A 13,732-nucleotide genomic window follows, 5' to 3' on the forward strand; every position below is an offset into this window, starting at 1 on the left:
TATGGCCGACCGTGTAGATCTCCTGTGTGTTGGGCCGAGGTGGGTGATGCACCTCTGTTGGGTCCAGAGTTGGTGAGGGAAACGACGGAGAAAGTTGAGCTTATCCGTAAGAGGCTTGTTACAGCACAGGGTCGTCAGAAATCGTATGCCGACCGTAGGAGGAGACCTTTGGTGTTTGAGGTGGGTGATCATGTCTTTCTGAAGATATTACCTAGACGGGGTTTGATGAGATTTGGGAAGAGTGGGAAGTTGTCCCCTCGGTTCATTGGTCCGTTTGAGATCCTTGAGAGGATTGGCGAGGCTGCTTATCGTTTAGCTTTGCCGCCGCAGTTGTCCGGAGTACATGACGTGTTCCATGTGAGTATGCTTCGAAAGTATGAGCCGGATCCATCACATGTGTTGGATTGGACCGATTTAGTAGTTGATGAGGATGTCTCGTATGAGGAGAGACCGATTCGAGTCTTGGATAGGCGGGATCAAGTTTTGCGAGGCAAGACCATCCCTTTGGTCAAAGTTTTGTGGAAACACCACGGAGTGGAGGAAGCCACTTGGGAACGTGAATTGGAAGTCCGCAAAAAATATCCGGACATGTTTGTTGATTTGTAATCTTATAATTAGATTCTGTTATATTATTGAACTTAAGAGCTTTACATATGTCTTAAGTTGTAAAACATTGAGTATGTTTTGGTAAATGGGTGTATCTTGAAACTTGTTTCATTATAGAAGATTAGTGTAACATTGTATATGTTGATTACATTGTTGGATGTGTTATATATATCATGCAATTGAATATGATATGGAAATTGTTAACATTGAAAGGAATAATGCATAATAGTGGTGCAGGTTGAAATATATGTTATTTTATATATGTTGTGAGATGCCTCTTGATAAAGAGATGAAGTGACCAGCATTGGGTCAAGCTGTCTATTATTGTTTTATAATATCATTGGGAATTGAAAAAAAAATCTGTTTTCAAAAACTTAAGCTTAATTTCGGGGACGAAATTCTTTGAAGGGGGGGAGGTTATAGCGACCCCGGTTTTTTCCCATTTGATTATTGTATCCGGACTGTTCCGTAGATTCTGTCATTGTATAATTGTTGTTGTTGTTGTTCCTTATTTTCTTATTTGGAATTATAGGATGTGTTGGGCAGATTTGTTCAGGTTGGTTGGGTTTAGAAACCAAGTGTTGCTGTCCAGAATTTTGGTTATTCGCTCGAGCGAGGAGTTTGTCGCTCGAGCGAGATGTCGTTTTTGTTCTTCGCTCGAGCTGGGGTTTGGTCGCTCGAGCGAGAGTTGGCGTCCTGAATGGACCTGTAGCTTTGCATTCTTGGCTCGAGCGAGCTTTTCTTCGCTCGAGCGAGTTAATTTGTTCTTCGCTCGAGCAATAGTTCCTTCGCTCGAGCGTGAGTCTGGTTTCAGGCCTGAGGGTTTGAGTTCTTCGCTCGATCGAGCTTTCTTTCGCTCGAGCGAGCTTTTGGGTTGTTAGCTCGAGCAAGGCTTCCTTGGCTCGAGCGTAGTTTCTCTGTGTCTGGTCGCTCGAGCGACCAAGTCTTCGCTCGAGCGAGCCTGTCCAGTTTATATACACAGCAGCGGGATTTGATCAGTCTTTTTCATCTTCTTTGGATTCCAAACCCTAGGTCCGACTTCTCCTTCTCCCTACTCACCTTCTCTCTTAGATTTGATCCACTTAGGGAGTGTTTCTACCCTAGATCCTTCATTAAAAAGATAGAGTGGGTCGAGGGCTTCCATTTAATCTGAACATTTGGCAATTTGGAGCACTTTGGTATTTGGGTACTCATCTCTGTCTTCACCATTTGGGTTGTTTTCTGTAAGGTAGGGATTTCCTACTCCATTTTATAGGTTATGTTCTAAGTTTTGGTATTTTAATATGTTGGGAATACTTTGGTAAATTTTGGGAAAAACCCTAATTGAATTATTGAATTGATTTGTATAAGTAATTCATGGAATTGGGAAAAGATGGTTAAATTCATGGAATTGGGGAATTCATTGATTAAATGGCATAATTGGATAATTTGAATCATTTGTCTATTGAATTGTGGACATAGTTATTTTCAGTTTAGAAATAACTGTTTTGGGCTATCGGTGGAGGATAGTCGTGATTGTTGTAGACATTGCATGTGGATTAGGAATAACTAGAACTAATCACATTGGTTAAGTCATTAATTTTGACTATGGCATTGATACAGAAAATACATGTATTGGTTGAGCATTGCATTTGCATACATTGTTTTGTGTGTGGGAGGAGATAGGGGATGTACTCCACGGTTTAGGGGAAGATAGGGGATGGACCTCTAAACCGGATTTTGTTTGGGAGGAGATAGGGGATGGACTCCATTAGCATCACTTTTATGTGTGCTTATTTATATAGAAGTGTTTTATTGATACAGCACTAAAATGTGTATCAATCTGGAAGTATGAAGTGTTTGATTTGAGCTTGAGTCTCATTTGTTTGTTGATATTGGAAGGATGTGAATATGATATATGTGATTCACTGTTGTAAGTTTGGCCAGGTTCTGAGCCATGTTGATAAAATTGGAAAGTAAAACGTATCTTAGACAATAGTGTCATGAGACTGTAAAATGAAGTAATTGATTATCTTGGTTAACCATCTGTTGAATGTTATTGCTTTATTCATTGCTTATATGTGGTTTAGTATATTTCTACTGGGCTGTGGCTCACCCTTTATGGGAACATCATTTTCAGGTTCAGGTGATAAACTACCTCCAAGGAATTAGCTTGGGAGGGTTTGGCTTCTGGATTGAAGAAGACTACTTTTAGTTAACTGTCTTAAATTATTAGTACATGTAAACATTCAAGCCTAGGGCTTTTCTTGTATTGAGTTAGAACTCATATTTTTGTATCCAAGTGTTGGCTTGGAAAGATGTAAGCCCCTAGGGCATTTTATTCGATGATACATGTAATGCTTTATTTTGTAATACTCTGATGAATGAATTAATAGATTGTCTTCTTTAAATAATGAATGTCAATGTTATATAATGGGTTAATTTTGAGGGCGTTACAGATATCAAGCAAATGACACAACACTCAATAAAAGCATACCTTAGACCCACGAGGGTGCCTGTGCCCTCTATCTTTAGAAGTCTCACTTCACATGACTCAAACACAATGCTTATCTCGGACTCTTAGTTAGATATGGATGAACTCCTCAAAAGTATCATCCTTATCCAAACTAAGCGCATCACTTATCTAGGACTCTTATCCCCTATCCAAATATCTCGGGATTCCAGCATTACTCCACTATATCTCAGCATACCATAACCACCTCAACAATCTGGCTTGCCCACGTGACACCTCGGTCACATCCCGACCACGTGGTACGATCCTAAAAATACATCCCCACTATCTCTCGCTCTCTAACTTGGATTCTTAAATTTTTTTTTTTTTTTTCAACTACTTCCAGCTCTATTTGCATGCATGTATTACACACATCTATATATACATATGGAAACACAATATATATTTTGTTATGTATGTGTGTTTAGGTTCAAATTTTTTTTTTTTTTATACATGACAATAAACATGTGTATGTAATTTTCCAAAAACTATTTTTGACATTTATTTGTTTGTCACCAATTTTTTTTGTTTTTATTTTTAAATTTGAATCTATTAAAAAATAAATTCATTAAAGAAAATGGGTTAGTCGAGTTAATTTATCCACTTCGCATCCAATTTAATTCAACCCATTTAAACCCATTTAGTAAATAGGCATATTTAGATTGAATTATTTTATTATCCAACACGTTTTAGCCACTCAAAATCATCCATGTGCCACTTCTAGTCATAACTAACATCTTAATGAGCCATAACTAATACTATAATGTGTATAACCAAGTCATAACAAACATGTTGTTTAGATGGAGGAGTTTGGTGAGAAAATAAAAGAAATTATGAGAATAAAAAGCCCTTTCACTTGTTTAGATAGTTAAGTAGAGTGAGAAATGGTGAGAAAAAGACTCTCACAAAATATGTGTTTTGTTTCTAACTAAAAGTGGGAAGATTTAGTGAGAAAATAATTGGGTTTAAAGAAATTGTTTTAGAATACCAAAATTACCTTTATGAAAAAACATAACGTATTAATATGAAATGTTATTTTAATAAAATGAAATAAAACACTTTTTTTCCTCCCCTTTCTCTTACTTATTACTCTATTTAAACAAGATAGGTGAGAAATCATATTTTCTTTTTTTTATTCATCCAAACATAATGGTGAGGAATCACAATCATTTCTTTTCTATTCTTATTTAGGTAAGAAATCACAATTATTTCTTTTCTTACCTCTCCTCACAATCCAAACGGATAAGTCAAAACTAACACCCTAATGGGTCATAACTAAATACTACGAAAGTCATAATTAGGGGCATATGGTACACATTCCAAAAGAGTGTGTATCATAAAATTTTCCATATTTAAAATTTAAAATTAACAGTTTATAACTATCTTGTAATTATAAATTGTAAAACCAATCATTTCGTAATATAAAAGAAAAAAATTATTAATACAAATTTTCATAACTATTGATCGTAAAATAGAAATATTCATTCCATCTTTGTGGATTTGAATCCTTCTTTTGTTAAACATAACTGGAAAAAATCAAAAATCAAAAATTCCACTCCAGTCTAATATCATATTGGATCGTATGGGATTTATTCCCGTCCTTTTTTTTTTTTTTTTTTTGAGCGGTAAATGTTAGTTATTGTTTGTTAATTGTTAGATTAACACTTATGAGAGAAGATTTCTTCACTTTTGACAAAGCACCTAAGTACTTACACTCTTTTAATTCTACTCTTCTTAAGAGAATTGAATCTATAACCTCTTTAAAACTAAATCCTAAAGAAGGCATAGTCGCTAAATATTATTCCCGTCCTATAATTGGATCTGTGGAATTTTGACATTAAACGAATTGCTGGATTAGATATTTGTTAATGGATTTGGATTTTTCAAGTCTATCAGATTTGCGTCAAGTCCCATCCATTGATAGTGTCCGATAGCAACAAACATAGCTTTTTGATTAGTTTGTGATATATAATTTAATTCATTGAAGGTTTTTGGGTGAGCATTTGTACAGAAAAATTGAAGGGTAAATTACATTTTGTCCCTTTTATGTTTGTTTATTTTTTTATTTTGGCTCTTAAATTTTATTTTTTTTCTCACTCTAGCTCTTTATGTTTCAAGTTTTTCTAAATTTGGGTAAATTGCAAATACACCTCTGAGGTTTGAAAAATTACAAATACCTCCCCGTCATAATTTTTTATTTAACAGAATTAATTGAAAAATTAAAATTTCTAACTGTTCACCTATACAATAATAAAATTATCTGAATTATTAATTGAAATAAAATTTTAACATTGTTAAAAACTGTTAATTAACTTGATGGTTTATTAATAAAATGACATATTTGTTATGAAATTAGAAACCTTAGGGGCATAATGTAATTTCTAAAATCACAAGGAGTAATTTGCAATTTAAGTAAACCTCAGGGGGTGTGTTTGTAATTTATCCTAAAATATTTTATTCTATATAACTCACTGTTTTGACACAAACTCAAATCCTAATATAATAATATATTTTTTATATTATCTAACAGTTATCATGGCATTTTTAGTCTAATTTTGAACATAAATTAACTTTAGAGTAAGAGCGATCATGGATTCGTCCAACCCGCACAATCCGACCGAACCGACCCAAGATGGATGCCTTTTGGCGGATGGATGCAGGTATTTTAAAATTTGCAAATACGGTTCGGATGGCGGATCAACCATCCTGCACCCGCATGAACCCGATCCATCGTAAATGAAATTCAAAAAAAGAAAAAGATAAAAAAAAAAAAAGAAAAAAGAAACCACTAACGAATAACAACATAGATTAGAAATAGTAAAATATATACTTTTGTGAAAATGTGAAATAATACCTTAAAAATATGCATATATGGTGCCATGGCCTATTATAGACAAATAATGCATATTTTTCGTATTACCAGTTATTATAGATTGTAAAAGTTATGAATTATAATTTAAAAAAATGTCCAAATTTTGTAAAGTCCAAACCGTCAAACTGATTGCATCCATCCGCCAACCTGCACGGTCCGCTCAATTCCCATCTGCCAAACCGGTGGATGGATGTAGATTGATTTTTTTCAATCTGCCACCCAACCCAACCCGATTCGCGATCACCCCTGCTTTAGAAGTAAATTTGGAAAAACTTGAAACTTGAAGAATCAAAGTAGAAAAAAATAAGCTTTAAGAGTCAAAGTGAAAAAGTGACTAATATAAAAGGAAGAAAGTGTAATTTATCCAAAATGGAACTAGTGAAGCTGTTTTGTACTCAAAGCTCAGAATATGCATGGCTCAAATATGATATTGTGCATGCTACGTATATTAATTTAAATCTGTACTACACAAAAGATTGTATTACACATCCAAAATTTAATGTTAAACATTTTGTTTTGAAAGTCACCGAAAAAAAAAAAAAAAAAAAAAAAAAAAAACTAAATATTACGAACACAGCTTAGACAAAATACTTGAGGTAGACCTCGAAAACAGGAAGCAACCTAACCTACACAGATGATGAAAGTAAACAACTCTTTTCACAAACACTTCATTGTTATGCATTTTTTTCAAGCTTATTACAATTTTACGAAAATGGAAGAACTAAAAGTCATTCTTTTACTTTATTACATAACTCGACTTGCTCATGCATTGTCCGCTCGACAACTAAATATTATACATGAAACCACATAATCACCCAATTCCTTTATATAACATTAGATATGATTCTTTAGTATTTCTCAAAGATTCACTTAGTCAACTTCTGCATGATAAGGTTTACTCCATGTCCTGGTCGTATAATATTCTCCATCACTGGGGAGTGGACATAATTTGCATCAAGGGAAAAGGAAAATTTGGAGAGAATGAGAACTAGAACAACCTTTAGCTCCAGCATCGCAAATAATTGTCCAGCACAGATATGGGGACCATTACCAAAAGGAATATATGCTTGAGGGACTTTGCAAGCACTTCCTATGCCATCAGCAAACCTATCTGGGTTAAATTTGCTTGGGTCAGGACCCCAGAGTTCAGGGTCATGGTGAAGTGGCATCACAGCAACCCAAACGCCAACACCTTTTGGAATTTCAAGGTCTCCGAACTTCATATCTTCTAGGGTTTCTCTTGCTATAAAGGGTCCCGGAGGGTAGAGTCTTAATGCTTCTTGAATTACTGATGTCAACTACAATTCAAATTAAAGGAAAATACAATTAATTTTCACAAATCTTGCTAATCAACAGATTGTGCACGAGGAAAAACCTCATCCACAAATTTTAAATGCAAAAACTTCTAGACTCATACTTACCACTTTCATTTTGCCAAGCATAGTGGCATTGGGCAAGCTTTCACCACAAACTTCAGCAACCTCTGCACGGGCACGATCTTGCCATTCTGGATGCGTTGCAAGCAACATCAAGGTCCAGGCTGCAGTGTTTGATGTGCTTTCAAGCCCTGCTAGGTAAACATTCTTACAGTTGTCAACTATGAGTTGTTCTGCTGCAGCTAGTCCAGAAGCACTCATCTTAGCTCCATTGATGATCGTTTGTAGCATGTCTACCTTATAAGAAGGCTCGTTTACAATACTCATAATCAGTGAATGTATCTCTTTCTTCAATCTCCACTTCTCTAAATTGCTCTTGGTTGGAATGTACCTAAATAACAACCATTTTTAAAAATAATCTAAAGAAAAAAATGCAGAAATACTTAAAAATAATTACTTCACAAATAAAAAATGACACACGATAAAAAGAACTTCAAACACCTACCACAAGCCAGGAATGCCGCCAACTAGGAGTGGAGTTTTCATGGCCCTTTCGAGACGCTTGAACCTTGATTGCAATTCATTAATCACTTTGGAATTGCTATGCCCAAACAATGTTTTAGAGATGACAATAGAAGCAAAGCTATGCAAATCCTCATCAGCCTTTATATTTGCTATCCCACTTTGTTTTTCTATTTCAGTCTCCCATGTGTTGATTAGTTTGTTTGCAGAGTCTAACATTATGTGCACCAAATTCTGCATCATATTTTTCCCATTTGATCAATTTTTCTATAGAGTAAATAGTTTGCAAATTCAAATTGTAACAGCTATGGTGAGTATTTTATATTTGTATTAGTACCTTAACTTTATCGGCATAGAACTCAGGAGCTATGGTTTTTCTTTGGTGAGCCCAGAACTCTCCATCTGAGGTAAGTATGCCCTTACCAAACAAGGTTTCAGAATTCTTTTGTAGGAAAAAAGGCTTTCCCAACTTGAGTGATGTGGAGATGCTTATTTCCTTGGCCAAATGTGGATCAGTAATGTAAACCACTTGATATGTTCCCAAAGCAAAGTTGTACCTTTGACCTGTCAAAATCCACTCCAAATCAACATTTGTGATTGGAAATTACATGAACAAGTATAGTAGTCAATGGGTTTTGCAATTGGTTAATACATACCATACTGTTTAGTCCAATGGTCGAATAATGGGAAGGTGAATCGAGCCCAATCGTGTGCGACTTCACCATCTTCAGTAAGAGCTTTGATGTCTTTGGGTTGGAATTTGATGAAATCGGGAGTGTTACCAAGAAGAAATGAAGGTGAAGGACCTCTCAGACCTTGGGTACGAAGCTTTGATCGAAGCCTCTGAGGCCTCACCCAAAATCTATTGAAGAGATAGAGGATGAAACTGGTTAAGAAGAGCAACCCTACAGAGAAAGCAGATTTGAAGAGCAATTCCATATCTTCAATTCTAATCTTTGTTTCTTTTTTTTTTTCCTATAGAACTTTGCTCTTTGGTCTGTGTTTGTTTTTCTTTCGCTGGCTTGGCATATATTTATATAGAAGAGAAGAGAATGCTGGTTGGGAAAATAATGTAACAGAGAGATGATGACTAATAAGCCATTTTTTTGTATTCAATATCTGCCAATTTCGACAGTCGCCATCTTAACGGGATTCCATTTTAAAGAATGGAGAGATATTATATGAATAAAAAATAGATAAGCTTCAGTCAATTGGACTATGCAAAAATGTGCAGAATTGCTCACTTTTCACTTGCGTAGTCAATAATTTTTAATTATTATTTTTTTAATTACAAATATATTTGATGAGATTTATTTTAAATACAAATTGGCCCTTACAATTTCCAAAATTACAAGTATTTCTTATCAGGATTTTTTATTTAGCTAAACTAACTGAAAAAATAAAATTCCTAACTATTTTCCTATAAAATAATAAAAGGATAAAGGATAAATTATATTTTAACCCCCTATGGTTTACCCAAAAAATACGAAGCCCCCTGTAATTTTATTTGTAACACTTGAACCCCCTGAACTTCATACCAGAGTGCAATTTCAGACGGACGTAACAGAAGTTGTAAAAAGTCTAAATTTATCTTATTTCTTTCTCTAATTTTTTTGTAATGCCATTACAAATTAGAACATTCTCTCTCATTTTGCTTTAATTTTTCTGTATTATTTTTCTCTTCTTCTTCTTCACTGGTTTCTTTCTCATTCTATGGCAAACCACACACCTCTCATACCATCATCAAATACATATCTCTTTCTCTCTCTCTCTCTCTCTCTCTCTCTCTAGAATTTAGACCCAAACAAATACTCATATCTCTCTCTTTAGAATTTAGACCCAAATAAACACTCATCTCTCTCTCTCTAGAACTTAGACCCAAACAAACAATCCGTAGCTGCAAACATCTACCAAGCTTATCACATCTCCTCCACTCAATCAACACCCATCACCTACACCTCTCACGGCACCCATGGTGGTAACCACTACTACAATTTGGGTATTGGCTTAATTAATTGGGTATGCCTATGTATATAACGTATGTGTGTCCATAGTGATAAAGAGAAGATGAATGATGATGGTGGTTGCTAGGTAGAGAGAGAATTTAAGAAACTACTATGGGAGCCCATGGTTTCAATGATGGTGGTCTCATGGTGTTGTAAGAAATGAGGGAGAATGACATGGAGAAGATAAGGAGGGAGATAGTGGTAATACGTGCAGTATGGTAACAGTGAAGGGAAGAATATGACAATAGATAGAGGGGTAGAAGCGCAAGAGGTTGAGCTTGGCTAGATTAACTTTAATTTCTGTGTTAACTTTATTTGAGTCAAAAGAACGGTAGATAAAGATTTTACAAAAATAATAAAACAAAAATAAAAAGAAAAGATGAAGAAATGAAGGAGATAATCTAGAGAGAGAGAGAGAAACATTTTAGAGAGGGAACCAACGTTTCTAGTTTTCAAAAAAAAATGGGAAGAAGAAAAAATTAAGGAATTATCTAGTGTGGTTGAAAAGGGAAAATTTTTGTTTTATGGTCGTGCAAATGATTGCGTCAGAAATTGCAATATGGTATGAAGTCCAAGAGGTTTAAGTATTACAAATGAAACTATAGAGAGCTTCCGTGTTTTTTAGATAAACCACAGGGAGTTAAATTGTAACTTACCCATAATAAAATTACCTCAATTATTAGTTGGAATAAAATTTTCTAACATATCATTAAAAATTATTAATTGAATTGATGATTTATTAATAAAAAGAGCCATTTGTTATGAAATTAGAAACTTCATGGAGCGAAATGTAATTTCTAAAATCACAAGTGACAATTCGTATTTTAAACAAATCTGAGATGTATTTATAATTTATCCATATTTGTTTATTTATTATATTTGATATGTTCCACAAGCTAAAAGTTTTAGATAATGATAATTGAAAAAAATAATTACAAATCAAGTGAAATATTTGACTCCACGCAAGTGAGAATTATGTAGAATAACACAAATTTTGTTTACATTCTCACTAATTTCCGATTATTTTTTTAAAATTTCTATTTATTTGGTATTTTTCCTAAACAGCAAATGACGTAGTTCAATACAAAAATTATATATATATATATATATATATATTTGGATTAGTATGGTATTACTGAGTCTTGTTATGGTACACAATATATGCATATTATGACATTTCATTTTAGTCATAATTAAAATAAAAAAAATAAAAAAAATTAAGTCATAATCAAACACCTCACAAAATATAATTAAAATAATGTCATGATCAACATTATAATAACTTATAACTAATATCACTGTTAATCATATGATTTAATTTTGATGATATCTAAAATATTATTGGATAAATTATAATTTTTTAATATACATATTTTTATTTCTTGACACAAAATATTATATGTTTAAAATATATTATGTTTGATGTATTTGTTATGAATAATATTTAAATTGAAATTAATGTGCAAGGTCTGATTTTACAAAAATATTTTATAAAATTTACTATCTACGTTTTGAAAAATACGGTTGGTCACTATTCATCTTTTGACAAATTTGATATTAATTGGTTGTATTCTTTTGACAAATATGATATTAGTGAGTTGTTTTCTTGTGATAAAATTCGATATACTCACATAGGATGGTTGATTATTTTTATTAGAGTGTATCTAAAATCTTTACAATAATTACAAAGATTTTAAAAGGAGTATATATTTTCATATTTAATAAAAATATTATTTAAAGAGATTTTACTATGCATACAAATATTTTAATAGAGAAATCACTGTCATTCAAATATTTTAATAGAGAAATTACTGTCATTCAAATATTTTAAAAGAGAAGTCACTATACATTCAAATATTTTATTAAAAAAGTTACTATGCAAGTTATTGTGCACTCTTTGTTTTTCACGAGAAATGGTTGAAAAAAATTGAATTATTATTTATCAAAAGTGACCGTTGTCTATATTTTCAATCCCCCACCTGCCATATTTGAAAATAATTGGTGCCCATGCTCTACATGCGTCTCCTCCAACGGATATAATTTTATGATATATAAGAAGTATTTTAGTTGGAGAAAAATAAGAAGTGAGGAAGTGAAAATAAGAGAAAAATCTATGATATTAAAATACTCTCAAATATAGTATTGCACTTCACTGAGTTGTATTTTCTATGAGAAAATTTATTGAGAGATTGAGTAAAATTGTAAAAGGGTTTTCTATCCCTTATTCATATTATTCTTGTAGAGAGAGAGAGAGAGGGGGAGTTTGTGAGTGATTTTTGGAATAAAATCATTTGGGTTAGGCATCATTAGATATCGGATTCAAAACTTGTTCGGATATTTTATGTGAGTGATTATTTGGGATAAAATCACTTGGTTTAAATGTGATTGGCACCAGATTCTAAACTAGTCAAAGTGGTTAGAATTGGTCACTTGTTGTAAAGGTTCACTAGCACCCGTGAAGCTAGTAGCGTAATTACTATTTGAAAAATATTGTTGAAATTCCTGATATGAGGATACTTGGGGAGGGGACGTAGGCCCGGTGTGCTGAACTATTATAAATCGCTGAGTTTGCTTGTTCTTCCCTTTGCTCATTTTATTTTATTACTTTATTTTATATTTTGGAGCATATTTATTTATTTATTATTTGGGTTAATTTTTAATTTAGCAATTTTGTTAAGAAACCCAATTCACCCCTCTCTTGGATTGTCTACCTGGGATAACTATCACAATAGATCATAACCAGACGCCATAAATATTGGGAATATTATTTTATAGGACAATCCATTTTACCTTGATAGAACTTTCCCCCTCTTTCTTTTAAAAATAGTCATACGCCCCTCATGTGATTTTGGATTAAAATGTAACTATGAACACCATTAATTATAGATGTAAAATCACTATAATACCCTCGAATATTTTTTGCTATTTTCTTTCTCTCTCATCTCTCATACACATAATTTATAATGTCTAGTATTAATACACTACAAGAATTTACACTTTTGGTGACCACTTTTGACGACTAAAAAAATTTAGTCGCCAAAAATGTCACTTTGGGCGACTGAAATATGTATTAGTCGGTGTTGGTATAGGATGTAGCTACTAAAAATTTTTAGTCGGGAAATTTTATTTACTAGCAACTAAATTATTTTTTTGTCTGCAAAAATGTCACTTTTAGCAACTAAAATATTTATTAGTCGTTGTTAGTGTAAATTTTAGGCTACAAATTATTTTTTTTTTGTCGTCTTATATTATTTTTTGCCTACAAAATAAATGGCAGTAGCCAAAAAACATGTATATTTTTATGGTTACTCTTTTGCGACTAAAAAATTTAGTGGGCAAATATTATTTTTTCCCAACCAAATGGAGATTTAGTCACCAAATACTTTTGGCGACCAATAAAATAGGCTCCGTTCATTTACCAGTGGCTACCAAATAGAATAGTCACCAATAAGCACCCTTTTACCGACAAAATTTGATTTTAGTCGCTAAAGCTTGGAATTTTTTAGGGCGCGAACTCTTTTATTGTTGATCACCCCTTTCTTTGTTACGCAAAACAACTTTCAAACCTCTAAGACAAAGACAATCAGACACCAAACCTCAGAGAGAAACACCTCACCACAGCCCACCGTATGGAGGACATTGTCACGGCCAGGGCTACCACCGCAAAGCACCACCGGCAAAGCCGCAGATCACAGGTTCCCTCTCTCTCTCTCTCTCTCTCTCTCTCTCTCTCTCTCCCTTCCTCTGTTTCCCCTTGATTGTGGCATTAGGGTTTTATATGCTTGAATTAGTTGAATTTGGTGTTCATTTCTAAAATGGGTTTGGCTGTTATGGATTGATTTCTAAACTAGTATAGGTT

General features: G+C 33.4%; 1 protein-coding gene across 1 annotated transcript; it reads right to left on the reverse strand.

The window, feature by feature from the left end:
- Window positions 1-6,607: 6,607 nt before the first annotated feature.
- On the reverse strand, window positions 6,608-9,028 carry LOC145822810 (cytochrome P450 714C2-like). The gene is made up of 5 exons (XM_082921053.1): window positions 8,524-9,028; window positions 8,205-8,431; window positions 7,851-8,101; window positions 7,391-7,736; window positions 6,608-7,267 (listed from the first exon to the last, which is right to left on the reverse strand). The coding sequence occupies exons 1-5, from the start codon at window positions 8,804-8,806 to the stop codon at window positions 6,836-6,838; spliced, it is 1,539 nt and encodes a 512-aa protein (XP_082777179.1). The 5' UTR covers window positions 8,807-9,028; the 3' UTR covers window positions 6,608-6,835.
- Window positions 9,029-13,732: the final 4,704 nt, after the last annotated feature.

This window comes from Camellia sinensis, chromosome 3, assembly GCF_055761805.1.
Source record: "Camellia sinensis isolate YWXY chromosome 3, ASM5576180v1, whole genome shotgun sequence".
Lineage (NCBI taxonomy): Eukaryota > Viridiplantae > Streptophyta > Magnoliopsida > Ericales > Theaceae > Camellia > Camellia sinensis.

What these genes read in the sequence shown, in the direction of transcription:
- LOC145822810 (XM_082921053.1), bottom strand. Translation starts at nt 8,806, where the DNA reads ATGGAATTGCTCTTCAAATCTGCTTTCTCTGTAGGGTTGCTCTTCTTA. An exon ending in CCATTGGACTAAACAGTATG is followed by an intron (nt 8,432 to 8,523) that starts GTATGTATTAAC and finishes GGATTTTGACAG; the next exon opens with GTCAAAGGTACAACTTTGCT. An exon ending in TGCTTGGCAAAATGAAAGTG is followed by an intron (nt 7,268 to 7,390) that starts GTAAGTATGAGT and finishes TTTGAATTGTAG; the next exon opens with TTGACATCAGTAATTCAAGA.